This window comes from Choloepus didactylus, chromosome 1 (assembly GCF_015220235.1).
Source record: "Choloepus didactylus isolate mChoDid1 chromosome 1, mChoDid1.pri, whole genome shotgun sequence".
NCBI lineage: Eukaryota > Metazoa > Chordata > Mammalia > Pilosa > Megalonychidae > Choloepus > Choloepus didactylus.
Window position 1 is genome coordinate 178,452,009 of NC_051307.1, and position 27,080 is coordinate 178,479,088.

At 40.2% G+C, this 27,080-nt stretch overlaps 1 protein-coding gene across 1 annotated transcript in view; it reads right to left on the minus strand.

Moving 5' to 3' along the window:
- The window catches only part of LOC119526456 (40S ribosomal protein S17-like), a 159,962-nt gene extending 146,549 nt beyond the window's left edge, over positions 1-13,413 (minus strand). Inside the window, exons 1-2 of the mRNA XM_037825557.1 lie at positions 13,354-13,413; positions 8,730-8,861 (exon numbers count right to left, since the gene is read on the minus strand). Of these exons, the coding sequence (XP_037681485.1) occupies positions 8,730-8,861; positions 13,354-13,413 (192 nt within the window). The remainder of the gene's footprint in view (positions 1-8,729; positions 8,862-13,353) is intronic.
- Positions 13,414-27,080: the final 13,667 nt, after the last annotated feature.

The window sequence follows — 27,080 nt, forward strand, 5'->3', positions numbered from 1 at the left end:
TTGTTTTCACCCAATGTCTTCTTTATAACCTTCATCTCTTTTGCCATATCTCCCTTCAACTCATTGAATTGATTTTTGGATTGATTTTTTAAATTGATTTAGGAGATTTGTTTGATTAATAATTAGTTGTTTCAATTTCTGTATCTCAGTAGAAGTGTAAGTTTGTTCCTTTGACTAGGCCATATCTTCATTTTTCCTGGTGTGATTTTTTTTTCCTAGGCATCAGATTTTCCCAGACCAGAGGGGCTCATGTCTCAGGAGGATGCTTGTGTATTTAGAATTAGGTTTCCCTGAAGGTGGGTCCTAGAAGATTGACAGACTTTCCCATGAGGCCACTAGACTCTGTGCTTTTCCTATCCAGCCCAGCCAGTGGCACTTGTCAGTCTCATCTCCCTATGAGCGTAAAGAGGTGCAGTCCCTTTAATTCATAGTGGACCCTGACTTGGTGAGGTGTGAGAGTGTCAGAAGGCAAGCTTATGTTGTTTCCAGTTTGTTTGTTTGTTTTCCCCCAGGTCCCGGGGTCTGAATTCTCTGAGGGAGGGCAGCTACTAGAACTGGTCCCATCCCCCTTTTCTTAGAGAAGATAGGTCCCCAAAGGAGTTCTCTTCTCCATTTGAATTCCTCCTTTGTCTTTCTGGTTCTGTTAACTCCACACTTGCCTGGGTCAGCAGGGAATTGAAGATGCCTGAGGCTTTCTCTTATGGGCTGGGTAGAATGAGAGAAAAAAAAAAGGGAAAAAGAGCAAAAGCCCCTTTTCAGAGCCAGTTTTCTTGGGATACAACCTGGTCTTCCAGTATTCTGAAAAGTCTTTGTTTTTATTTATTTACATTTTTTTTCCCATCAGGCCATCAGCCCAGATTCCCATCAGAATCTGTTTTCCTTCCTGCTCCATGCTTGTAGCTTGTATTCAGCAGTCCAAATGTGTTAATTAAAACTGCAATTGGAGCTTGCTTGAGTTACTTTCACTGTGACTTCTTTCTTTTTTTTCACATGGCAGTGTTTCAGCTGGCCAGTCCTGTCTGAGGGGGGAGGGACTTCAGCTCTGGGTTTGCGGAGCTTTACTTGCAATTCTGTACTACAATTTCAGCCGCTTCACCCATTCCAGGCTGGTGTACAATGTGTGCCTATTCACAGATGTCTCCCAACAGTTGATCCAGATTATTTACTAGTTGTTTTTGATTATTTACTACTTGCTCTAGAGGACTAACTAATTCCACACCTCTCTATGCCACCATCTTGCTCCACTCTGGGTCCCTTTTGACTACCACCTTCTAAGCCATAAGTAGCAAACTCATATGCTTGAATGCTAGCAAGCAAGATAAGCAAAGCTGAAAGAAATAAGGAATCATGGTATCTAAGGTCATGCCCCCACTAAAACCAAAGGTAAAATAGTGTGCATACTAAGAAAGAAAAGTCCAAAGGTGGCATTCTCTTTATGAGTTTGGATTTTGCAACCTCTTTTAAAAGTTTAGCCCTTCCACAGATATCTATCCCTCTTAAGTCTGCTCCATACCCATTTGCTTTTCATGTCCCATCTCTGAGGATCGATGCTGTTAGCCACTCTAGAAGAGTTACCTAGAGATGCTGAGATTGGGAAGCTCATCAACTTCCCAGATAAAGTGCTAGTCTCATCCAACTTCTTTGCTATAGCAATACATTTCATTCTTAAACAATAATCCTCTATTTCTTTGTAGCAACCATTTATGTTACCTCTAGTGAGAGAAATGCTACAAGGACTAATATAGCTTTGATATCAGAGTGTGTTCTCATATTTACTCAGATCATTGGGTTAAGTCATAACCATCATTGAATTTTCATTACCAACATCAAACTCTCCAGCTATTGATGCCATTTATGTAGCCAGTGTCAATAAATGCTTCCTTAAGAACCAGAGTCTGCAACCAATAGGCAACTTAAATAAATAAATAAATAAATAAATAAATAAATAAATAAATAAATAAATGGCAAGAGTGGATGCTTCAGAAAATAGACGAGAAATTCTCAACCTGAAAAGCTTATATCAGAAAAGCAGACCCAAGGGACTGAGATTCTACCACCTAGCCCAGTTCATAATGGCACTCCTTACCCTTATGGAGCGAGCTGCTGCACCTGGAGCATTACCTGGGTGCATCTCTAGCCTAAGTGCACTGGTGAATCATTTTATATTGTCAATCCTTGTCATGATTAAATGTGAGTGAAGGTAAGATTTGGCTGTTATTCCAAGGATCTTCTGTGAGTTGACGAATATTGATTTGTCTAGTCTTTAATCAATCATTATAAATGTCAGCCTAAAGTCTGCCTGGATAAAAACAGCCAAAGGTCGAACTTTGAATCTATATAACAGGAGAGGTGGGAAACATGGGAATGGTGCTACCTTTCTTAGCTTGCTTTTGATCTGACATGGTCCATAAATGGTCAGTTTGGGTGGGAACCAGAGGTAGATGGGGAATTCTTGTTTACTTACACCTTTTTGGTCACTCACTTATTATCCCTTTGTATTTCCTCATCTATAAAATGAAAACACTTATTCACTAATTTAGTAGTTAACTATCAAATTGTTATTTTGTGTTATCTCCTTCTAGGTTTCTCTCTACTCTCTGATCTCAAAGATGATCTCAAAGATGAGTGTGTCTTTGGGTTTCTTTGACTTCTATCTGGTGTTTCAGTATCATGGCCCATTTTCACTATCAGTTTTTCTCATTCCCATTCTCAGCTCATAGAAGGGCCATGGAACAAACCCAAATAACAGCTACTTACAATCCCAGAACTGAACAGACTGAATCCATTGCATAATAATATTATCCGAATGGCCTGGGCCACTTTGCATTCTACTCTCTGGTTGGCTCCCTCCCATTGAAGCTTTGCCCCAGATTATCCAATTTTCTCAGTTTTTTTAATGCCAACTGGATGTTCATAACGGAAAGCTTTTAATGTTGTTTCCAATACTGAGAATCTAAGTTTCTTGGACATCTTACTTACAGCTAGTAACACAGTTTCACACAGAAGTAAAAAAACAGCCAGCATAAATTGCTGTATCTTCATCACCCTACCCTAGATACAATTATCCCTACCACTCTCCTCTGAGCCCACCCAGAGACTTCAAAGAGAAGATTTAGCTCTTCCACTTTCGTAAATCTAATCCCCGTGGCGTTCTCAATCGTACCCCAATCCGCTTGCTGAAAGATTATGCTTCTACTCTTATTTTTTTTTCAGTACCTTCTCTCTGCATGGTTCCTTCCCATCTGCCTTCAGTCATGGACAATTTTCTTCTAAATAGAAAATATACACAGTCCTTTGCCCTTGCAATTGTTTCCTTTCTTGTAATGCAACCACTTGCTTTTTGGTTCCCTGACTTGACCCTGCCTCTACCACCACCACCCCTGCAGAAACTACTCTCTCTAACGATACCAATATCATCTTTTAGTCATATTCAATCAATTCTTGTTGTTCCTTCTTGTTTCTTGTTCTCTACGACCTATTGGATTTGACAGAATTTTGCCAGTGTCATGGTAAATAAAACAGATGTAACAGTCCTTGGATAATCTGAGCTAGAAAATTCAGATAAAGAAAGGAAAATAAACTTGTATGGAGTTTAGTGGACTGGTACTTGCTCCTGGTATGTGAGGAGTAATAGGAAGGCGTATATTTATTTTACTTTTTATAGCAATGTGGAACTGTATTCTTATCCTTGGAGTGGAAAGTTAAGATTTGTTTTGTGTTGAAAATTGGATGCCCTGCAGTAGCATCCTAATGCCATGTCAGGTTGATCTCAGCATTGACCTTTCTAAAACATCTGCTACCTAGCTGCTGAAACTCTACATCTCCAACTATCTCCCTTGTAGTTACTTTTCAGCTTTTCACATCCCTGGCCCCTCTTTCAATTTGCTCTTGATTTTGTTTTAATGCTTGAAGGCCCTCTAATTCTCATTCTCAGGACAGAATTGACCAGAAGATTGAGTCATAAGAACAAAATATGGACTTCTGATAAAGGCAGTAGAATGTGAGCATTTTACACTATTGTCCCCTGACCTGTTTTCATAAAGATTTTTTGAAGAGTGTGAATTAAAAAATAATAGATGAGGTGGACCCCAGAGATATTGGGTTATAGGATCCTGAGATCTTTATTGATGTTGAACAAGGTCTACCCCAGAAGAGCTGAATAATTAATACCCCAAATTAACAGGGCTGTGGGATACAGGGAGCTTTCTTATGACCTTCAAGTTTCCAGTACTGACCAAATTCACCTGCAGAGTAACTGCTTATCTTGCAGAAGCAGAGAAAGAGCTGAAATCAAGTTCCATGCACACACTTCTCACAAACACTCACCTCCCCACCCTGCCTCAAGGTAGGAGACACTCCCTTCCGCCCCTCTGCCCAGTATCAGATTCAACACATTAGGTGTGTAAGGGTCTAATGACCACATACATTAATTGCCACCCATTGCTCTAGGACTCTCCTCCCTCATTAGCTCCAAACAGCTAAAATTCTGAATGGAGACGTCAAAACTCAAAAATGAATCCAATCTTCCTGTTCATGACCCAAGGGGATAATTTTTCAAGTACCCAAGTGATAGAGAGGAAGTCAAAGTGTATCCTGTCGTACTATTCTGGTGAACATTGAAAGCCTGGAAAGAATTGTCTTCTTTCTAAGATATTTAATAACAATGAGTTGACCTACAATATTTGGAAAGATGATGCATAATGAAATAATGAAACAGACAATAAAAATGTAACAGGGTGTTGAGTAGGACTTCTCTTTTACCCCAGAACAGAGGTCTAAAGCCTACAGATTTAATAAATAAATAAAAGATAATTACTTATTACTCTACATTCCAAAAGGAACCCTGATAATTCTCTATTCAGGGCTTATGAAGAGGTAGCAAAATAGGCCTTTGCACAGTCGAGTCCTTTCCTACTACCCCTTCTGCAAGCTAGATAAGAAGAGGACTAGAAGGGAAAAATAGAGAATCTTAGGAGGTTTTGGCTTTTTGGGCAATAACAGTGCTCTTATTGAGTAATGTTTCTCCCCAAGGAAATCCAAGAGTGAAATGTGGATGGGATCTCCAAGGATATAAAGTTAATGAGATTAGGGGTGCCTACAAGGAGGAGACACTGGAGTCATAGTCTTGCCAGCAGGATGCCAGCTGAGTCATAGAAGTTGCAGGCTCACTTTGGTGTTGGCATCAACTGAAAAATGGAGGCCATGAAGGAGCTTATGGATCGAAATGATGCAACAGTGTTTTTGCCACTCATCCTTCCCAAAATCCAATTGAAATGATATATATATACACACATATATATACACACACATATACATACATATATATACACACATATATATAAATTAATCATTAGTAACACTAGAAAATCAGAAAGAGACTATTGACAGATCAGAACACTGAAGATTTTCTGAAAAATATAAAGCAGGGAAGATTGAATTGATACTTAGCATATTATGGGCGAAAGATACCATCATAAAAGAAAAATTTTCTGAATAGAATCCAAAAGTCCAGTATCATTAAAAACCATGGCTAGAGTCAGAGTGTAAGCTTGAACTTATTATTAGGTGATTAATTAAAGGAATAAAAAGCCTGTGAAATCCCCAAACCTAATCGCAGTTTTATTTTAGTTCAAAGCCTCAGACCTCCATGTAAAAAGGGAGTTCTTCCTGTGGAGAGACTTAAAGAAAATCTGGGGTCCAGAAGCCAGAGCTTTTCCCTAGGTAACTTCTAGTATCACAACAAAATGGAGCCTCCCCACTCCAAATAGGAACCAACCCCTTCTCACTTTCTCCACTGCTACCACCCTGGCCTAAGTCACCTTCTCCCTCATCAAAAAAATCTCAAACACCTCCTAAATAGTGCCCTGCTTCAGTGCACAGTTTCATAAATTCTATGCACAGTATAGCCAGTGTGCCAGTTTGAAAGTATTATGTCCCCCAGAAAAAGCCATATTCTTTGCTGCAATCTTGTGGGGCAGACATAATAGTGGGGATTAAGTTGGAATGTTTGGATTGGGTTGTTTGCATGGAGATGCTCCCCACCCAACTGTAGATCATAACTGATGGGATATTTCCATGGAGGTGTGGCCCCATCCATTCAAGGTGGGCCTTGATCAGTGGAGCCATATAAACGTGCTGACTCAAAGAGACTGGACGGAGTGCAGCTGTGAGTGACGTTTTGAAGGGGAGCAAGCTTGCTAGAGAGGAACACCCTGGGAGGAAGCCATTTTGAAACCAGAACTTTGGAGCAGACGCCAGCCATGTGCCTTCCCAGCTAACAGGTTTTCCGGACACCATTGGCCATCCTCCAGTGAAGCATTAGCAAACTAGAACAGATTTTGGTACCAGAGAAGTGGGGTGCTTTTGCTGCTGAGTCTGCAAATACCAAACATAGTTGGAGTGGCTTTTCAAATGGATAAGGGGAAGATTCTAGAAGAATTGTGAGGAGCTTGATAGAAAAGGCCAAAACTGCTTTAAAGAGACTGTTTATGGAAATATGGAGTCTAAAGATACTTCTGATGAGGACTTGAGCAGAAATGATGAATGTGTTGTTGCAAACTGGAAGAAAGGCGATCCTTGTTTTAAAGTGGCACAGAATTTGGCAAAATTGAGTCCTGGTGTCAGATGGAAGGAAGAATTTGAAAGCGACAACCTGGAATACTTAGCTGAGGAGATCTCCAGACTACATGTGGAGGAGGTACCATGGCTTCTTCTTGCAGCTTATAGTAAAATGCGAGCAGAGAGAGATAAACTTAGAACTGAACTCTTGGGTTCAAAGAAACCAGAAGCTGATGGCTTGGAAAATTATGAGCTTCCCAGGGGTGGAATCCCAGAAGCTACAGCCCAACGTGAGGATGTAACCAAACATGGAACCCAGCCACCATTTCAGTACAAGCCAAGATTGGAAATGGAATTATCCAGAAAGGATTTGTGGAAAGTCCTATTGTCTGATGGCTTTGACCCCTGCATGCTTCATGCAAAGCCAACAGAATTTTTGCAAGATCTTTACAGACAGAGCCGCTGCCGGTCGGGACTGGAGGAGAAAGACAAGACACAAATTGAAGGAAAAATTTCTTCAAAGACAGAGCCATGGAGGTTGAGGTCTGGAGTTAAGAGGTCTTGGGCTGGGAGAGCGGAGCAGCCCACATGCATGGAAAGGGTGAGTTTGCCCTGGAGGTCGAGGGCGGGCATTCCACCTCGATGCTCTGGAAGAGTTTGGCCACCTCAGGTCCCAAAGAGGTTGGAGCACATTCCCAGGGAATTGGGGAGAGCCTGGCTGCCACCACACTGTTCTGAAGGGGTTGAGTGTGTGTTCCGGAGATGGAAGGGAATCCGGGAGCTGCCCCGATGTTTGAGGAGGGTGGGGCTGAGAAGGTGGTCTCCCCAGTGTGTGGATATGTTGGAGCACTCACCGAAGCGTTTGGAGAGGAAAGGGCTGCCACAAAGGCCCTTAGGAAGGGTTAGACTCCCACTCTCTCAAGCCCCAAGGATGCAACGTTGTTCTGTTAATGACTCTCAGACTTTGAAATCTAATGGAGTTTGTCCTGCAGGTTTTAGGAACTGTTTTGGTCCTGTTAACCCTGTTTTCCTTACTCTTTCTCCTTATGGCAGTGGGAATGTTTATCCTATGAATGTCCCTCCTTTGTACATTGGAAGCAGATAACTTGTTCTAATTCCACAGATCCAAAGCTAAAGGAGATTTATGCCTTAGGACCCACCATGCCTATAATTGATTTTGATGGGATCTTGTACTAAACTTTTGTTCCTGAAATGATTTAAGTTTTTGTGATATTGTGATGGAATGAATGTATTTTGTATTTGGAAAGAATATGCTTTTCTGGGGTCCAGGGGGTGGAATGTGCCAGTTTGAATGTATTATGTCCCCCAGAAAAAGCCATATTCTTTGATGCAATCTTGTGGGGCAGACATAATAGTGGGGATTAAGTTGGAATGTTTGGATTGGGTTGTTTGCATGGAGATGCTCCCCACCCAACTGTAGATCATAATTGATGGGATATTTCCATGGAGGCGTGGCCCCACCCATTCAAGGTGGGCCTTGATCAGTGGAGCCATATAAACGTGCTGACTCAAAGAGACTGGATGGAGTGCAGCTGTGAGTGATGTTTTGAAGAGGAGCAAGCTTGCTAGAGAGGAACGTCCTGGGAGAAAGCCATTTTGAAACCAGAACTTTGGAGCAGACGCCAGCCATGTGCCTTCCCAGCTAACAGAGGTTTTCCGGACACCATTGGCCATCCTCCAGTGAAGCATTAGCAAACTAGAACAGCCAGTGATCCCATTAAAACATAAAATTGTGTCACTCATTTGCTAAAAATCACATATAGAGTAAAATCCAAAATTGTAATAATAACCTCCAAGATCTTACACAATCTTACCTGAGAACAAGCTAATGGGCGGTGTGGTTATTCACGCTATGAGGTCTCACTTAAGACAGTGAGAAACAAGATAGCTAAACCCAGCAATGGTCAGGGGTTTCCAGGCAGATATGCAGAAAAGACAAGGACCAAAGGAGATTAAGGTACAGGAAGAGTGTGATTAAAATAATTGATCCAAGAATATGGAATGGATTGGAGAAAGCACAGGAGATAACGGACTGCAGTAACATGGAAGCTGCCCAGAATCACTACAGCTGTGATTCAATGGGGAATGGTGGAAAATGGCAGCTATCAGGAAAGGCAGACAGAACTGTGGCAGGAGGGCATCGGGCTTACAGGCACTGGAGCTTGTCCAAAGGCCTGGGATAGTAATGGTCTGGAAGCATGATCGTCGTAGAGCAGTAAGCGGAACAGACCCAACTCCAGTATGATTAATACCTGGGACTGAAGAGATGTGACTTGAGAAGACTGCAGGGGAAAGAGTGTTTTCAAGGATCATCTGGCTTGATTTAATTGAGGATTTAATTGAGGAAATGGATAGGGCTCTTCAGAAAAGGCATTGAAGACCTGGGGAGATTATTGTGGAGTACTGATTGTAGTAAATGGTGTAAAAATTTATTTTGAAGAGATGGAAGAGATATGTTAAGTGAAATAGTAAGTTTCAGAAAAGTATCAACCTCACAGTAAGCCTTTGATAAATCCATGTTGGGTGAATTAACAAATGTTAAAAATAGGAGTGTATCAGTGTAGGCTAGATTATGCATTGTAGCAAACAACCCAAAACTTTACATCATATCTGTCTTGGGTGGGCTGAAGCTCTGTTCTAACTTGTCATCATTTTGGAGCCCAGGTTGTAAAAAGCACACACTCTTTGGGACATCGCTGGCTATGGGGAAAAGAGAAAAGAAAATATGGGTCTCAAAGCTTCAGGTGGAAATGCCATGTAACACTTTTGTCCATATTTCATTGGCAAACTTCACGTCAATGACAAAACCTGCTATCAATAAAGCAAAAATGCATAATCCTCCTCATAGTGAGGAGCAAAGAATATTTTAAATAATAATATAATCCACCATCAGAAGTACATCCATGGTGACAGCAATTTATTATTACTGTTTTTATTTTTATTTTTTTCTGAACAACCACAATGTTGTGGAAATATCATGTTTTATAGGTACTACTGGCATATGATTTTCATATGATATTGTGCCAGATGCTCTTTAGAAAGAATTACCAAGATGTAGTTCCTTCCTTGAAAATATGTTGACATACAGCATAATCACAGCAGAACAAGTCTATTAAACTAAGACACTGTTAGATAGTACCAGGTGCTAAATTTCTCCAAAAGGTAATCTTTTTTGTAGGAGTTAATAGAAAATGTTAAGTTGACTTCAAATAGTGTGGTCTACCTTGACAGCTGCTGTCCGAAACTGAATTGCCTTGAAGGGACAATCTGCAACCAGGGTGGGCGAGTTAGTGTAAACAAGTTAGCTGGATTTTTAAGTTTGCCTTTTTGCAATTCTGATTTCTATGAATTCCAGCTTAGTTGTGAATGAAGTATGCAGAACCCCCGAGGAAATATTCCACATGTTGGTTAGTGACTTCAGAAGGGGTAGGGAACTTTTGAAGCCTGCCACACACCATCAATCCAAGCTTTGCTAATGCATGCTGTGCTCTGTTTTTAAATACTTGTAGTAGGCCACTATTTGGTGATTTATTTACATATGCTGTTTCTCTCCCACACGTTTTAGAAATGATCTGACTGGCTTCAGAAAATATTTTCAAAAGATTAGATAGAAGAGCTGTGGGTAACCTGGAAACATGGTAGCTCATTAGCTACTTTCATTCCTTGCAAAAGCAATTTACCATCTTTTTCATTTTCTTCTTTTGGCCCAAAAGGCCACAACCCTGGAAAGGAAACAGTTTCTCTCATGCAGATGCCAATGCCTGCCCCATCTCTGCACTGCCTGGGATGCTTTCAAAGGGGAAATGCAGTTCTGCTAGCTAGAGAAACAATGACTGCTCTAAAGTTGGTTGGCAGGTTAGTTTTTACAGATTAACATTGTGTGGATGCATATTTATGGCCTAGAATCCCAAGTACTCATGGTATACTAGAATGCATGAGAGAGAGATGATAAAGTGGCACAATGTGACACACCATTCCCATGGCAACTGTATCTCAGTGAAAAGTTACCGTTTGTGTTAAGGCAACATGCTTTTCCCCATGATGTAAAATATTGCCTTTGAAATAAGCCAACTGGGAAGGAGCTTGGAAGAACTGTTTCTTTCTCTAGTTTTCTCTCTTAGCAGCTTTCTTTTATCTTTTGTCTTCTTACCTGTTTACCAATCTCTTTCTACTCTCTTTTATGTAGTTATAAATGTCCCAGGCAAATGGGCATCTTTTTTCGGGAAGCTTTGTCATCATCCCTAAGCTAAATGGCCAAAAACCCAGTTTAAATGATGAAAGAGCAAGAAGGCTACCTCAAACCATGGAAACATCCTAGATGATTTGGGTTTTTATTTCCTCCGGGGTGCTCTGTTCCTCCAAACGTGTGCTGATTAAACACACAGGAGTGTTTGCCTAACAAATCCTCTGCACCTACATCATTTGCCCAGGTGAATTATTCTGAGTCCTTTAAGGGGGAAAGCTCCCATTCATACTGATGAAAAAATAAGATTTTAGTCAGTTACAGCTATCTAGATTGTGAAAGGAACCTGAAACTATGGCTCAAATGTTATGTCCACTTCCATCATACAAAAGATAAGTTTCTTGTCCTCTGGACAACATTACAAAACTATTTCTATGTGGAGACATTGCCAGTTTCCCTAAAACAAAAATCTAGAAGTCACCCCTAAATTTGACCTAACTCTTGATATGCTGATATACTGGCTCCAAGGTCTTACAGTAAATATTGGATGGTTATTTCTCCTTTGTTTCTTTGATCATTTCCTCCCCTTTCAATCTTTTGGTCATTCACAGTCCACCCTCATTTCAGATGATGTTTTAGATCAGTTACCTTTTTCTGTATCAGGGTAGGAGAAAGGAAAATCTCTTTGCTGTTGGTTGGCTGACTCTCTAAGTCAGCCCTTGGGTCAATATTTGTTGATAATGACCACCAAAGACCTACATTTTTCTCTTTGCTAAATGCATAAAAATGACATATCGATTAATGACATTGTCAAACCTAAATCTTAGATCAGAAATGACAAACCAGTGGTATGTTAGCTTCTGTTCCTCCAAATTCATCCAGGATATTGATAAATAGTATATGGCCCCTTCCACCCAACACAGACACAACTTCAGAATCCTTCTTAGCTTAGTTCTCTAAGCAGCCACTACTAATTGATTGGAAGTGACCTGCAAAACAAAAACCAATTTAATATTCCTAAATAATGTGATACATTATACTTAAAAAGCAATGCAGCATTAGAAAAACACTCCCTGTCAAAATTGGAACTCAGTTAACACAAGTTCAGCTTGATGTACAAGTTCAGGGGAGTCACAGAATACAGTAAGGAATGGAAATGGCTCACACACAGTAGATGGTAGGCTTTTTAAGGGCAGGATGAATGAATTATTTATCTCCGCATTTCCTGGATCTCATTCCAATATTGGCATAGTTGGATTGAATGAATGGTTGTTGAACTTAATTGAAAATCCAGAGAGGTAGACAAAGAGAGCATGTTGTATGGAATATGAGGTCGTTCAGAAAGTCAGGTGAACATAAAGATAGATACAAATCAGGTGGCTACAGTGCTTAAAGCCATTTCCCCAGTTTCAACATCTGTGCTATTCCTTCTTTTCTTCTGGCAATTTCTATTCCTTCTTGTCCATAAGAGTGAATCCTTTTAGTCTAATCTTAGAATCTTACCCCATGACCATAGAGGAAATGCCCAAGAGAACGGCATGTAATCTAAGCAAGATCAATCACAACCCTTCATTTGGATTTTTCAAACTGGAGTACATCAAGAATAGCCCTCTTTGTCTTCCGGCCACTGAGTCATAAGGACAGTAAGTCTGGACTTCCCAGTGGATATATCCCCTGCTAAGGAGAGAAAACCAGCATGAGATAGTGGTGCTGATAGGCAGAAAGAAAGAGTTTAGAGGAAAGGAGGGTCATGACAGCATTTGAGATTCTTGTTCACATCTTCCCTTAGCCCAGATACACCTTATCCTTCACATGGCTTGATTCCTTTGCCCTTAGACTAGTCTGAGTTGGGTTTCTATAACTTGCATTCAGAAGAGTCCTAACTAATACAGTCAACCGAGTGGGAGCTTATAAATGGGTAGGTTCCCCATAGGTATGTAAGGTACTTGGGCAAGGAAATCTAGTAGTTGGCAGTATCTTTAAAGCTCTTCAGGTAGGCTAGTGGGCAGACAAGAAATGGGGAAAGGAGGAACCAAGATCGAGCTGTGGGAATGAGACTCAAATAAAGAATATCAGTGTTTTAAAGAATTAATGCAAGCAAAACAGAGACTTAAAAGGAATGGTCTATACCAAGAAGATTATCAAGAGAAGGCTTTGGGTGCCAGGATGCTAAGTTAAAGGCTGAGGCATGTCTCAGAACAAAGAGAATCCTGTCCTAAGGACTAGACAATGATATCAGAGCAGCATTAGGAGCAGGGTTAGGGTTAGGGATTCTTAATATTTGGCTGCTCAACTACTGACCTCATTGTTTTATTTACTCTAGGGTCCAAGAACAGGATCAGCCCAAGAACTGCAGAGGAGTCAAGTTTGACCTGGCCAGATAGGTTTGTTTTTCAGAAATCTCAGCCCTGCGGCTACAGGATTATTTCTGTTGAAGTGAAGACATTGACTAGGAAGGGAATGGGATCCTGAATATTAGAATGGGAACATATAGGGAGATTCTGATGAAGCTGGGGAGATTGAACTCTTAACTTTGTTGAGTCTTCTTTGGCAGAACAAGCAGCCTCTTCATTCCTGACTGAGGGAGTTACCTCTTCTTTGGCTGAAGGACCTATAATGGCAACCACTGGTGTAGTTGCCTGGGAAGGCATGACTGATCCTCCTCAGGACCTACTCCCACCACCTTCTTCACTTTTAGACTTACAGCTAGATTTAAATCCCATCAGGACTCAAACAGTGACCTGTGGGGAGATAAAATAGATTACATCTGGGAACTGCATGGTTTTTCTAATTTATATAGACAGAAATATGGGGAATATTTGTAGGAATGGATGGTAAGGGTGTAGGATGAAGTTGAAAGAAATGTAAAGTAGGATTAGGCCAAATTTACTGATATAGGCCTACTAAGCAGAGATTGTGGATTGAATATTTTAGTTCAAGGGGCTAGGAATGGCTCTAAAGATTTGTTTTTTGGTTGGCTGACTGAAATCTGGACTTAATAGTGGCCTGCACTAAATGAAGTTGAAATGCCAGAACTGCCTTGATATAAGTAGAGGAAAGTATCTAAAGGCTTAGGGTGGTTGGAATATCAGAGTGGATGTGTCATGTAAGACCCGGTCATCCACACTGAGAGGGTCCAAAGGACACACCTTTTGCCATGACAGTGAGAAACAAATTTTGAGGGGAGCTCCAACATCCTTAAAGAGATCCATGGTGGCTCTTCTCTGTAAGTCAGAAATTACAGTGGGAATTGCTACTGTTAAACTGTGATCCCTAAATGCAATGGGGATAATGGGATCCTAAAGTAGCAGGGGCCAAGTGGAGGCACTTAATCAAGGTGGGTGTGGTTACCCATAATGGGCAGTGGAGTGAAAGTAGTAATCAGCATAGTCTGACTCACAGAGCCCTATGACATTGGATAGCCTACCATAACATCTATAGAAAAGAAATAGATGGGACAGCCCTGAAAGATAGTGCTGAGGGGAAATTCTCCTAGTGTGCAGAACTTCAAGCAGTGCACCTGGTTGTTAATTTTGCATAGAAGGAGAAATGGCCAGTGATATGAATCTATACTGATTTATAGGCTGTGGCTGATAGTTTGGCTGAATAGTGAGGGAATTGGAAGAAACACAATTGAAAAATTGATGGCAAGATGTCTGGGGGAAGAGGGATGTGGATAAACTTCTCTGGATAAGCACACAATGTGAGGAAAACTGTATCCCATATGAATGCCCACAAAAGGGTAGCCTCAGCAGAGAAGGATTTCAATAGTCAAGTGGATAAGATGACCCATTCTGTGGATACCAGTCTGCTTCTTTACCCAGCCACTCCTGTCATTATTGCCCAATCAGCTCAAGAACAAAGTAGCCATCATGGTAGAAAACAAGGTTATGTATGGGCTCAGCAACCTGGACTTCCACTCACCGAGGCCAGTCTGGCTGAGACCACAGCTGGATACTCAGTCTGCCAACAGCAAAGAACAACACCAACCAGCCAACAGGACACCATTTCTTGGGGGTGATCAGCTAGCTGCCTTGTGGAAGTTTGGTTACATTGGATCACTTCCATCATGGAAGGGGCAGAACTTTGTCCTCATGGAATAGAAATGCTGGGTATGGAAGTGCTTTTTCTGCTCACAATGATTCTGCCAAAACTACTGTCAGTATCTTACAGAATATCTTTCCACCATTATGGTGTTCCATACAACTTTGCTTCTAAACAAGGAACTCACTTCACAGCAAATGAAATGCAGTAATGGGCATGGGATTCACTGGTCTTACCATGTTACCCATCATCCTGAAGCAGCTGTATTGATAGGATGATGAGATAGCCTTTTGAAAACTCAATTACAGTGCTAACTGTGTGACAGTATCTTGCCAGGCTGGAGCAATGTTCTCCAGGAGGCTGTGTATGCTCTAAATCATTGTCCAATATTTGGTGCTGTTTCTCCCATAACCAAGATGCATAAGTTCAAGATGCCAGGGGTAGAAAAACACTCACTATTACCCTTAGTAATCCACTAGCAAAATTTGCTTTTCATTCCTGCTACCTTAGGCTCTGACGGTCTAAAGAGCTTATTGAAAGGACCAGAATACTTCTACCTGGGAACACATCCAGCATTCCATTAAACTAGAAGTTGAAACTGCCACCCAGTCAACTTGGGCTCCTCATGCCTCTGAATTAACAAGAAAATAAGGGAGACTTGCTGGAGTGAATGATCCTGGCTACCAATTGGTAAATTAGGTTTCTAACACATAATGGGAGTAAGCAAGAGCATGTCTGGACTACAGGAGATCCCCTGGGGATCCTAATACTCAAAAGTCCTGTGAGTTAAGTCGATGGGAAACCAAAACAACACAATTCAGGCAGGACTTCTAATGGCCAGACCTGGCGGGAATGAATGTTTGGGTCATTCCATCAGGCAAAGAACAATGACCAACTGACATGCATGCTGAGGGCAAAAGGAATATGGAGTGGGTAGTAAAAGAAGATAGTAATAAATATCAGTGATAACCACATGACCAGTTACAGAAAAAAGGACTATGAATATTTCTTCCTTATTTTGATATGAATGCTAGTGTGTATATATGTAAATATATGTATGAATATATTCATGTATGTGTATGTATAAATGAAGTATCTTTGAGTTCTTTCCAAAATACATCCAAAATAAGATGTATTAATAATAGTTACTTTTATGTCTCAGTATTTAAGTTACAGAACATCAAAGGAGAAAGAGAAGATGGAACATCACCCAAGGACTTTGCATCCTCTTCTGGAGAAAGGGTTAGTTCATTTTTAGCTGTGTACAAGATAGTTGTATTACATCAGGCAGAAGTTTGATCTTGTTAGCATACTGATTTGAAAATTAAGTTGATTTAAGGAGAGGTGTATGGGCATCAAGTTGACAAGCGGTAGCCCGTTATGGCTTCTTTGAAGTGACAACTTGGATAGACAACAGTCTCCAGCTGTTCAATCAAATGCTAATTGGGGTATCATGTGAAGAGATTTTGCAGATGTAATTAAAGTCCCTAATCATTTTACTTATATAAGGGAGATGATATTGGATAATATGGGTGGCTCTGAATTAATAAATTGAAATCTTTTAAAAGTTGGGCTGAGGCCTCCCCAAGAGAGGAAGAAAGAGAGAAGAAATTTCACCTGTGGACAATAGCTTTGGCGATGCCTGTGAGTTCCAAACTGCCCATGATTATCCTTTCCTGAATCTCTGCTCTACAGATTTTGGACTTGCTTAGCCAGCCCATACTTTGGCATAAGCCACTCTTCTCTCCTTCTCTCTCTCAATTTCTCTCCCTCTCTCTCTCTCTCTCTCTCTCTTCCTCTCTTTCTCTCTCTGAATGCATGTATGAATGTATATGTATGCATGCGTTGTATATATACATATGTAGTAATTATATGTGTACCTGTATAGCTTTATATACATTTATATCTATCCTACTTGTTCTGCTTCTCTGGTTAAATCCTGACTGATACATGTGGTTTTTAGAGTACCAGCCTCAGCAGCACAGAGTATACTTAAGAAGAGTGGGTTTGAAGCTGAGGGACGATAAGGTAATATCTTAGGACATGGGGCTTTTCCCTTGAAGGGTAGGTTACTCACTCCATGACTGGAAATTGGAGCAAACTTGGAATGAAAAGTGCTGGGGGCAGGGGGTGGTGTTCCTCTCTTTAGGAGTCTGGGAGAGGATGGCTCTTATAGGTGGCTGTAATGGACCAGCACTCAGGAGCTTCAGAAAGTGACCTGGGAAGGGAACTTGGGTGGCTTGCGTGGTCTGGGAGAGAGAACTCACTGACCAAAGTATTGCGGAGTGGAAGACTGCCTAGTGGTATCCCAGCACTGCTACAGCAGAAACCAGCACAGAACAGGGCAAGAGCAAGACTTCTGGCTCCATCCTTGCTCAGAGAGAGTCATGAGGCGGCAGCCCTATGGTAGCGGGGACTGGCTCCCTGGCCTTCCAGGGTTCTCCAGGGCAAGCAGTGCCACAGAACGTCTCACTTTCTTCTAGCCCCTGCTCTGGTATTGACAATGGTGGTGAATGCAGGAACAGCAGCTAAGGCAGGAATGATGGCAAAACTCTTTATTAAATTAGCTCATCTGATCTCCAGACTTACCATTACAATAAGGAACCATAGTGAATGCAATTAACACCACTGAGTTGTATGATTGAAATTGGTTTAAATGGGGCATTTTAGGTTGTATATATATGTTACCTGAACAAAAATTTAAAAAAAAATAAAAAGTCTAGAACTGTACAACACAAAGAGTGAACCCTAATGTAAACTATGGGCTATAGTAAATAGTATAATTACAATAATATTGTTTCATCAAATATAACAAAGTTACCACATTAATGCAAAATGTTAATGATAGGAAAATCTGTGTGTGTGAAGGGGAAGTATATAGAAACTCTGTACTTCCTGCATGATTTTCTGTCAATCTACAATTGCTCTAATTAAAACAAAACAAAACACAAAAACCTGACATTGCAGTACGGACTGTCCTGGAGTAGCAGAGGAAACCTGGGTAAAACAGAAAGAATTGGGGGAATATTCTGGGAGCAACATACCTCCAGGATAGTCCAGGACTATCAGAATTATTATAATCCTTTCCTTAGTATTCAGAAGAACACAAACCAAGGGTCTCAACTCATGTATCTGCAGGATCAGACAGATAACATAAATGCATGAAATAGACCCATGGTGTACCGTGATACACCAGAGAATGCTCCGTCTGAAAAAACAAACTTCACACAGCTCCTGCCTACTAATGCCAAAAGGGAGCTTAGCCCACTGTTGCTAGATATGATTTTTTTTTTTAGGAGAAGCCAGAAAAATCCAGATTTTGGTTATACATCTTCCAATTTTAAAATATGCATCAATTTTTCTCAAACACTATGCAGTTCAAACAAAATACATCTGTGGGTACCTGTTTGCAATATCAGCTCTAATCGTTGGTGAAATTGGAGATAAAGTAAGATTAGCTTAATCTCCTTCCCATTCCTTTCCTTTTTCTTTATCCTGTAGCTTGTGCCCTCCAAGTCTGTCTGCTATATAATCCCTATTTAAGAGCATCTCAAAGTGTTAAAAAAAAAAAGTAATTGAAAGGGGGAAAATATTCCTTCTCATTTTAGTGGTTATGAAAACTCAAACAAGAAACCATATAAGACAAACTCTGAGACCAACACATTCAATTTAAAAGAATCAGTGATAAATTCAAACGGAGCTTGCAACAGGCTTTTCTTTTTTTTTTTTTTTTTTTTGATCTGTTTTCCAAGAGCACCTAGCATCAAGCAGATTGAAATCAGCTTTTAAGGGAAGCACTTAGAATACTCCTGAAAGCAATTATCTGGAAGTGCCTATTTTGATGTGGCTTCATTGAACACTAATTAGCAGCTGGATTACTGAAGGTAGCTGTCAGTTCTCTCTATTATCTGTGAAATGTACTTCCTAACCTCAGTTATGCAAACCGGTTTCTCATCTGCAGCTAGCACCTTCACAGATTCCTTCTGAAATACCCTTCAAAACTAGATCCTGAATCTCTCTGGTGGGTTGCATTCCAAAGAGAAGAATAAAGGAATTTTAAGTGAGGCTCTCACAGAGAAGATGCATATCAGTTAAGTTACCTGCTTTTAAACCAATTTCTCTCAAAATGAATTTAAATATAGGGATATGTTTGAAGAGGATGAGCTATATAAGACCAAAGAGCATAGAAAATAAATTCACTTCAGGAAATGCTGGCAGTAGAGAATAGGAGTTCGAAATGGATTTTCTAAAATGCTCGATGAATGAAAATGTCTTGTTTGTGTTTTGTGTCTGAATGTTTTCCGCCTAACTAAAATTGAACACAGAGAAGGTGGAAAAGAAACCTGAACATTTCCCTGTGGGGATTTTTTAAATGGATCACTGCTTTTACTAAGGAAGAAGAAAAAAAATAAAGTGCAAGGCTAAAGGTGTGAATTTTACAAGATAATGAAATTCAAATCCAAGCAGACTAAGTCATGAAAATCATATCCGCTCTCACATTGAGTAATGTATGGATAACTCTATTATAAATATTGATGAAGATTTTTCATAAATTATTTTCAAATTATGATGTTTCTAAAGATAGGTAAGCTAATAATATTTGTCAAATAAAATGAACATGATAAAATAAGCAGAGAAAGGAGATAAGTACTCTGCAAATTCAGTTAGAGACTATACCTTTTAGGGAAAGAAAGATAGCACCAGATAGTAGCTAATTTATTCACTTTAATTTGCCTTTCTGTTTCAAATTATGTTCAGAGGTCATCAAAACAGGATATGTTTTGGCAAACGCCATCTCCTGTTCATCTACTGATTCCTGAGCATTACTGACACAGAAGTGGGCCTGCTGCATCTGCTTGAGCCAGTCAGTGACCAGACAGCTACTTGCACAACAGTTGGTTCCTTGTTCTGTCTTCAATACTCATGCAGTTCCTATCATGGTCCTCAGTTAATCTCAGGGACACCTAAGACACAGGGATATGAAGCGCAGGGTGAAGCTGCGTAAGAGGGATGGGAGACTCAGAACACTTAAGGCTTGCTTGCTTCCTGTCCTCTAACTCACTGTGCCATTTTTATTTTTTAATATCTGTTTCCCTACCATGAAAAGAAAAACAAATACCTAAAGTAAAACAGAGTCGATATTTTATATTGGAAAGAGCTTTGGCTTCAGATAAGTCGACAATGCCACTCATCCATTTATTGGGTGCATAAAGCTAGATGATACACTCAACCACTCTAGCGTCAGTTTTCTCATTTGTAAAATGGTTTCACTATCTCTTACCTCCCTGGGTGTCGGAAATAAAGTGGTACCTGTAAGGGAATAAACGCTCTCTCGGTTCTGGAGGAGAAAAGAATTAATTTACGATCTTGCAAGATGGGGCGTCCAGCCAAACACGCGGAAGGCTGGCGCGCCAGAGGAAGAGAATGGCGATGTTTAAATCTCCTACTCCTAATTCGCAAGTCCCTCCCCTGTTTCCCCATTGACTGGGTACTACAGAGGTTACAGCCTATCCGAGAACACTAACTAATTCATCTTTTGAGATTTTAATTTGTACAGCCAATCCCAGAGAGCCAACTAGCTCATTATTGAGATTTTGAACTGATTAGCCAATGCCCCCCCCCAAATTTTTATTTTTTTGCTGTGAGTTCCCGCCTCTGATACTACCTCATGTCTCTTTACATCAGGCAGATTCTCTCTTCTCTTTGTCTGGGGCTTGTTTAAACTGGTTTTGCCTCCATTTCCCTTATTCCATGCTGTCTCTATGTGAAAACGAAACTTATTCCTTTCTTACACTGGGGCACTGTGAATTGGCCAACACAGTGCCTGGCACTTAACAGAGAGTCAACAATAATTAATAATTGTTATGATGATTATTAAAACAGGCACATCATCTCCTTGTTTCCATCGTCCTTCTCTGCCCCAAATACTATGGAGACTACAGGTGTTTTATATAAAGTTCTAGACATCTGAAAAGAGTACAATTCAAAATCTTAGTTATGGTACCACTATTCTCTATGTTTTAAACTACTTTTCATTTTAGAAGTGCTTTCATGTATAGTATTTCATTTTATTTTCACATGTATCTAATGATTTGGGAAAACAGCATTATCCTCATATATCCGTTAGCCTTTGTTACATAAGACACTGCTCCAAAACTTAGTGACCTTGTAGAAACAACCCATGTGTCCATCAACAGGGGAATGGATAAACAAATTGTGCTATATACATACAATGGAATATTATTCAGCTGTGCAAAGGAATGAAGTTCTGATACATGTGACAACATGGATGAAACATGAAATCATTATGTTGAGTGAAAAATGTCAGACACAAATGGAAAAATATGTTATGTTTCCACTTACATGAAATATCTAGAATAAGAAAATTCATGGATACAGAAAGTAGAATAGTGGTTACCAACGGCCAGGGACATCAGAGAATGGAGAGTTTTTGCTTAGTAGGTTCAGAGTTTCTGTTTGGAGCCATGAAAAAAATTTGGTAACTAATGATGGTAATAGTAGCACAACATTGTGAATATAATTAATATCAGTGAAATGTATTCTTAAAATGGAAATATGAAATTTTGTGTTACATATATATCACAATTTTTAAAAAAATCACTATTGATATTTTTCTTTTAAAAAATAAAACTCAGTACCTCTTTTAGTTTCCCAGTTGCTAAAACAAATACCATACAATGGGTTAGCTTAAACAATGGGAATTTATTGGCTCTTGATTTTGAGGCTGGGTGAAGTCCAAAATTGAGGCATCAGCAAAGTGGTACTTTCTCTCCAAAGGCTGTGGCATTCTGGGGCTAACTGCCTGCGATCCTTGGCAATGCATGGGCACGGGCTTCTTTCTCTTCCAGGTCCCGTTGACCTCCAGCTTCTGGCTGCTCCCATGATTTCTCTCTCCACCTGAATTTCACTGTGCTTATAAATGACTCCAGTGATATGGATTAACGCCCAACCTGATTCAGTTGGGGTTACATCTGAACTGAAGTAATATCTTGAAGAGATCTTATTTACAATGGGTGCACACCAACCGGAAAGTGGACAAAGACCAAGAACATTTCCAAACTGGGGTACACAATTCAATCCACCACAGTAGCCTAAGACAACAACTATTCTATCACTTAGGATTCTGGGAGTTAGGAATTTGAGTAGCGGTCAAAGGGGAGGGTTAATCTCAATTAACATCAGAAAGATTCAGTCACAGGTGAATGGTGTTGGTTGGGTACAATGGACTCGTGGATCCAAGATGGCCTCACTCATGCTTCGGGCTTAGTCTTAGCTGCCAGCTTAGTGCCTTGGTTCTCTCTCATGTGGCTGCTCTCTTCACATGCCTTTGCTTTCCAACAGGCTAAGCGAGGGCTTTTTGCTCCAAAAAAACAAAAGTAGAAACTTCTAGGCCTCTTAAGGCCTAGACTGCAACTGACCCAGTATCTCTTCGGCTGAATCTTCTTGAACAAGGCAAGTCACAAGACTAAATTCAAGGGGAAGGGAATTAGACCCACCTCTCGACAGAGTAATGGCATGTGTTTGTGTGTGTGGGTGTACAAGGATGGAAGGAATTGTTGACAGCCATCTTTGCAGACAATCTACCACATCTCATTTTACACAGGAGAAAGCTGAAGCTAAAATAGGCTTTAGGTCATTTGTTTAATTCTACACAGTGAGTACATGATAGTACTAGAATGAAAATTCAGCTTGGCAAACCCAAGTTCAATGGTGATAAAGAGATATTTTATGGGGAAAGAAATGGTCAAAGAGAAGGACTCAGTCAACCCTGAATAGTCCAATTGGGAAGGGACTTAGACACTCAGAAAAGTGAGGCCACTGTAGCCGCCTGCCATATTTTGCTAGCTGATAGTGTTGGTACAGGAAGTGATAATGTTTCTCAACAACTAGCGTTCTCAAGACAACCACCTGTGGGAATTGAGGCAGCAGGTTGTGACCCCTAACTCCTGTTTTCTAATCAGCACAACAGTATGTGCAAACGCCATTACTGCCTATGTCATTCTAAGTAAGGATTTCATTCAACTAATACATATTGTTGCAGCAGATAGGGACAGTGGTGATTTACTCATCTATATTCATAATAGCAAGTGTTACCTGAGATTCTGCACAGTATTATAACTACTGTATATGCTGGGGGAATAAAAGCCTAACAATGTGTTGATTTCTAAACTGCTCATGGAAAATTAATTTGGTCACCAAGAAGCCATTACTTTATATCTTCCTACTACTTTGTTTCAAACAAACCATTATTCCCAATAGAAAAAGCAAATGACTAGAAGAATAAGAGAGGGGTCCTTCCCTGACTTAGGAGCCAGGAGATTCAGTAAGGGGTTAGATGATATAAGCCACCTCCCAAGAGAGGTTGGATTAGTGTCCCAAGATAATTGAGAAATCATTCTGAGTCTCAGCTTTCCCTGGCACTCAGTCATATGCATTGGCCAATTGGAGCACCCAAGGGTGTCATTGAGGTCACTTCCTTTTAAGGTCAGTCTCAGGACACCATGGCTTTGGCTTCCTCAGAGTGATCATAGACAAGGCCCAAACTGGACTGGAGGTAACAGAAAAGGTCAGCTCTTTCAACTTTAGAAAATTACATTTTTTCTCCCTGCAAATCACCCCTGACTAAGCATTCATGACAGACAGGTTCTTAAACCAGAGGTCTGATTAGTTTGAATATGCATAATCGAGGAAAGAAGTGGCACTCCTGCCTTTGGCTCCCAGTTCCTTGGCTCCAGACTAAGACACTTAGATGTGTCCCTCTGGATGGATATGACTCCAGACGGGTGGGATGGTCAAGGATCCTCTCAAACCTAATCTGGGATGCTGCTGTGCCTCTTCCAAACTTGTTTGTATAAGAGAAGATCAAGAGGAAGGGCTGACTCTCAGGACATCATCCAAACAAGCAAGAAAGCTCAGTTGGCACAACAACCCATGATGTGACCAGGCACAATTCGTCTCCTCTCACCAAAACTAGGGGCTAATCTCTCAAAGGTCCATCCACTCCAAGGTTGCAACATCGAGAGTGGGGTTTACTTTTCTTCAGGTTAATTACTCTTTAGCTTCATTAAATGAAGGGCATGCTTACTGGCTCACTTTAACTTTGTTTGTGAAATACATTTTAATTTCATTTCGTTATTTATTTAATTTAATAGCAATGATAACTAAAACTTTTCTTTAAGCATTGTCTACAAATATAGATAGTCCCTTTTAAGGTTTTAATGCTGAAATTATATTTTTATCTCAAACATTTTCAACTATTCATTGTTTTCACTTCTCATTTTTGTCCCTGATGTCAAACACTTTAAATATTCTTTAAGAAGCTCTGCATGCACTCCCCAAATCAGTTACCTCCAGGGGGCCCAGAGGCCCTGAGGTCAGGGCTGGTTTCTGTGTCCCAGGAGCCAGGCTCAGGCTTGAGCACAGGGCTTCAATAGCTAAGGGTTGTCAAGTAGTGGGAGGCAGAGAAGGCAATTCTTCTGGGAGGAAACAAACCCATCATAACATTGCTCCCCTCTACTGAGCATTTTCTACTTACCAGGCACTCTGTCATGTATTTTACATATGTAACCTTACTTCATCCTTACAACAATCTGTGAGGATGAAGCCAGGCCCAGATGAGAAAACTGAGGCTTAATGAGGCTAAGTAACTTGTCCTTCATAAAAGAGTTAGCAAGTAGAGGAACTAGGTTATAAATCTAATTTTGACCAACTCTACTACATTAAAGTATTTCTTAAAGCCTAAACAAAAGAAGAAAAAACTAGTAAATCAGTAGACCCTCAAACTAGTGTTAAAAGGGCTGAGCATAATGGAGAATTTAGTTATAGATCAGAGAGAAGGTTTGAAAGGGAGGGTGGAAAGGAGGACCTGGAATAACCCCCCAGCACAGTTCTTAAAGTATTTCTGCAAGTATGTGTGGAGCTCAGGTGGGAAGCTTAGGTGCAGTTTAGGAGTTAACAGAACCCTCAACAGAACCCACTAGCATAAAGCAGCACAGTCTGGCAGAAAAGGCCCAGGTGAGTTCATGAGCGATGTGTAGGAGTTCCTCTGCCCTAGGGAGTGCTGAACGGTCTATGTCTTCTTCTGGGCTTTGCCACAATTAATCTTTGCATTAAAACCCCTAATTTTTGTAAACTGTGAAAGCAATTACCCGCAGCAATTCTCAAATCCAAAATTTCATTTTAACAACAATCACAAGATAAAAACAAGGGGTTCAGGGAGGCTTCTTATACCATAATGCATTTTTTTAATTTAGATAACTAAAATTTCATTTAAAAAGCAGACATTATGAATCCAGGAATTGTTTTATTCAAGAAGGGATATTTCAGCACTTATCATGTGTAGACACTCTGATCAGTGCTTTACATCTTGTCAATTTTTCCTTTGTACAATCCAGTGAAGTAGCTACTAGCCCTGTTTTATAAGTGAAGACACTGAAATTTAGTGGTGGGGTCAAAACTTCTGATTCCAGTAGTCAAAAGGCAACTTAACCATTAAATTATAATCTGTTTAGCAGTACATGTATCCCTCTTCAACTTGGAAATGGTTCCCCATATGTCTCCATATGTCTACATCAATGTCTCTCAATATATATAGGGCTCATAGGATAGAAATATAATTTATCTGCCACTAAAACAGTTTGGATGCTTGCCCCCTTATTACATTTCCTTCCAAAGCAGTGCTAAGAAAACTTTGCATGTGTGCAGATCACCTGAGTATTTTGTTAAAATGCAGATTCTGATTTGGTAGATCTAAAGTGGGGCTGGAGAGTCTGCCTTTTTTTTTTTTTTTTAAACAAGTTCCTAGACTGTTTTGATGCTGGTTTATGGACCACACTTTGGTAGCAAGGATCTAGGTCTTTCCTTCCAAGATTCAAACTTGCAGTGTTGAATGAATTCTGGGTGTTGCTGTAGGCATTTCCATCTTAGGATGTTGGGTGGATTCCTGAGTGTTGAACCACCAATTTCATCACAACATGAGAGATGGAGCCAGAGGACAGCACTTTCTGAGAATATCTATTCACAGCAGAAGAAGGGGGAAATTTTACTCTCCACAATTTCCAGTGGCAGCCGCAGGTTTGAACTACTGTGCTGCAACAAGCTCACATTAGAATGTTTACATCAATACCTGGCCCCAGGGTTATTTTTGTTCCATTTGACTGGTGATTAAGTACTGTTGTAAGATTAAGAGTTCACAACTAATGGCTGGATTGGTAAATAAAAGATCCTTGATTATTATTTTTAGCTTTTCTGGAGGACAAATAGAGACCAGGTGCTTTAATTAGTGAGTGGCAGCACTATTCTCTCAGTGAGTACCCAGCGAGAAGCAACAATAAGCTTCCCTCACTTTACAAGGGAAGATATCTTTAAATTGAATTTGTTTAATGTAAGGATGATTTTCCCAATGACTTACACCATGATTTCAGAATGATCTTATATTATTTTATATTGTTTTATAAAGTGAATCATAGCTTATTTTTCTCTATTTGTGTAATTTACTGTGTGATCTTGGGCAAATAGTCACCTTCCTTGAGAAAGAATATACCAAGAGGTTTAGCAACGTAGTATGGTAGACACATAACCACGCACAGCACACAAAACTTGGCAGTTTCCTTGCCTGAGAAGAGGCTGGGTCTATGCCACCTCTATGAAGCAAGCTGTATAATATGATTCTAGAGCAATGCCTTCTTAAACTTTAATGTGCATAATTCACTTGGGGTCTTGTTATAATGCAGATTCTGCTTCAGTATGTCTGGGTTAGGGCCCAAGATTCTGCACTTTTCACAAGCTCCCAGGTGATGCCAGTGCAATTAGAACATGTACCGAAGCTCAACTAAATTATTTTGATACTCTTTTCTCCATCAAGAAATTAATGATATCTTTATAAAAACAGGGAAATATACACTTTGGAGATTTCTTATTTAAAGAAACTCAGAAGAGTCTTTGCGTATCATAAAAAATTCTTTCTGTGGGTCTATAGGTACGTATGTTATATGCGTATATTGGAATTGACCGGTTAGGTAAATTAACGGCAAATGGTTTCTCGCTGTCAGAATGGGAGGTTACAGATAAGCAAGGGAAAAAGGCTGGAATTATCCATATGGTAATGGCTTAAATTGGAGACATGAGTATGAACTCATCTTTAGCTTAATATACAGATGGTATGATACAGAAATATTTATGAATAATTTTATATTCATAGGGTAGCACACACATACGTATGTTTCCTTATTCTTTCAGTTACACCATCCTGGTA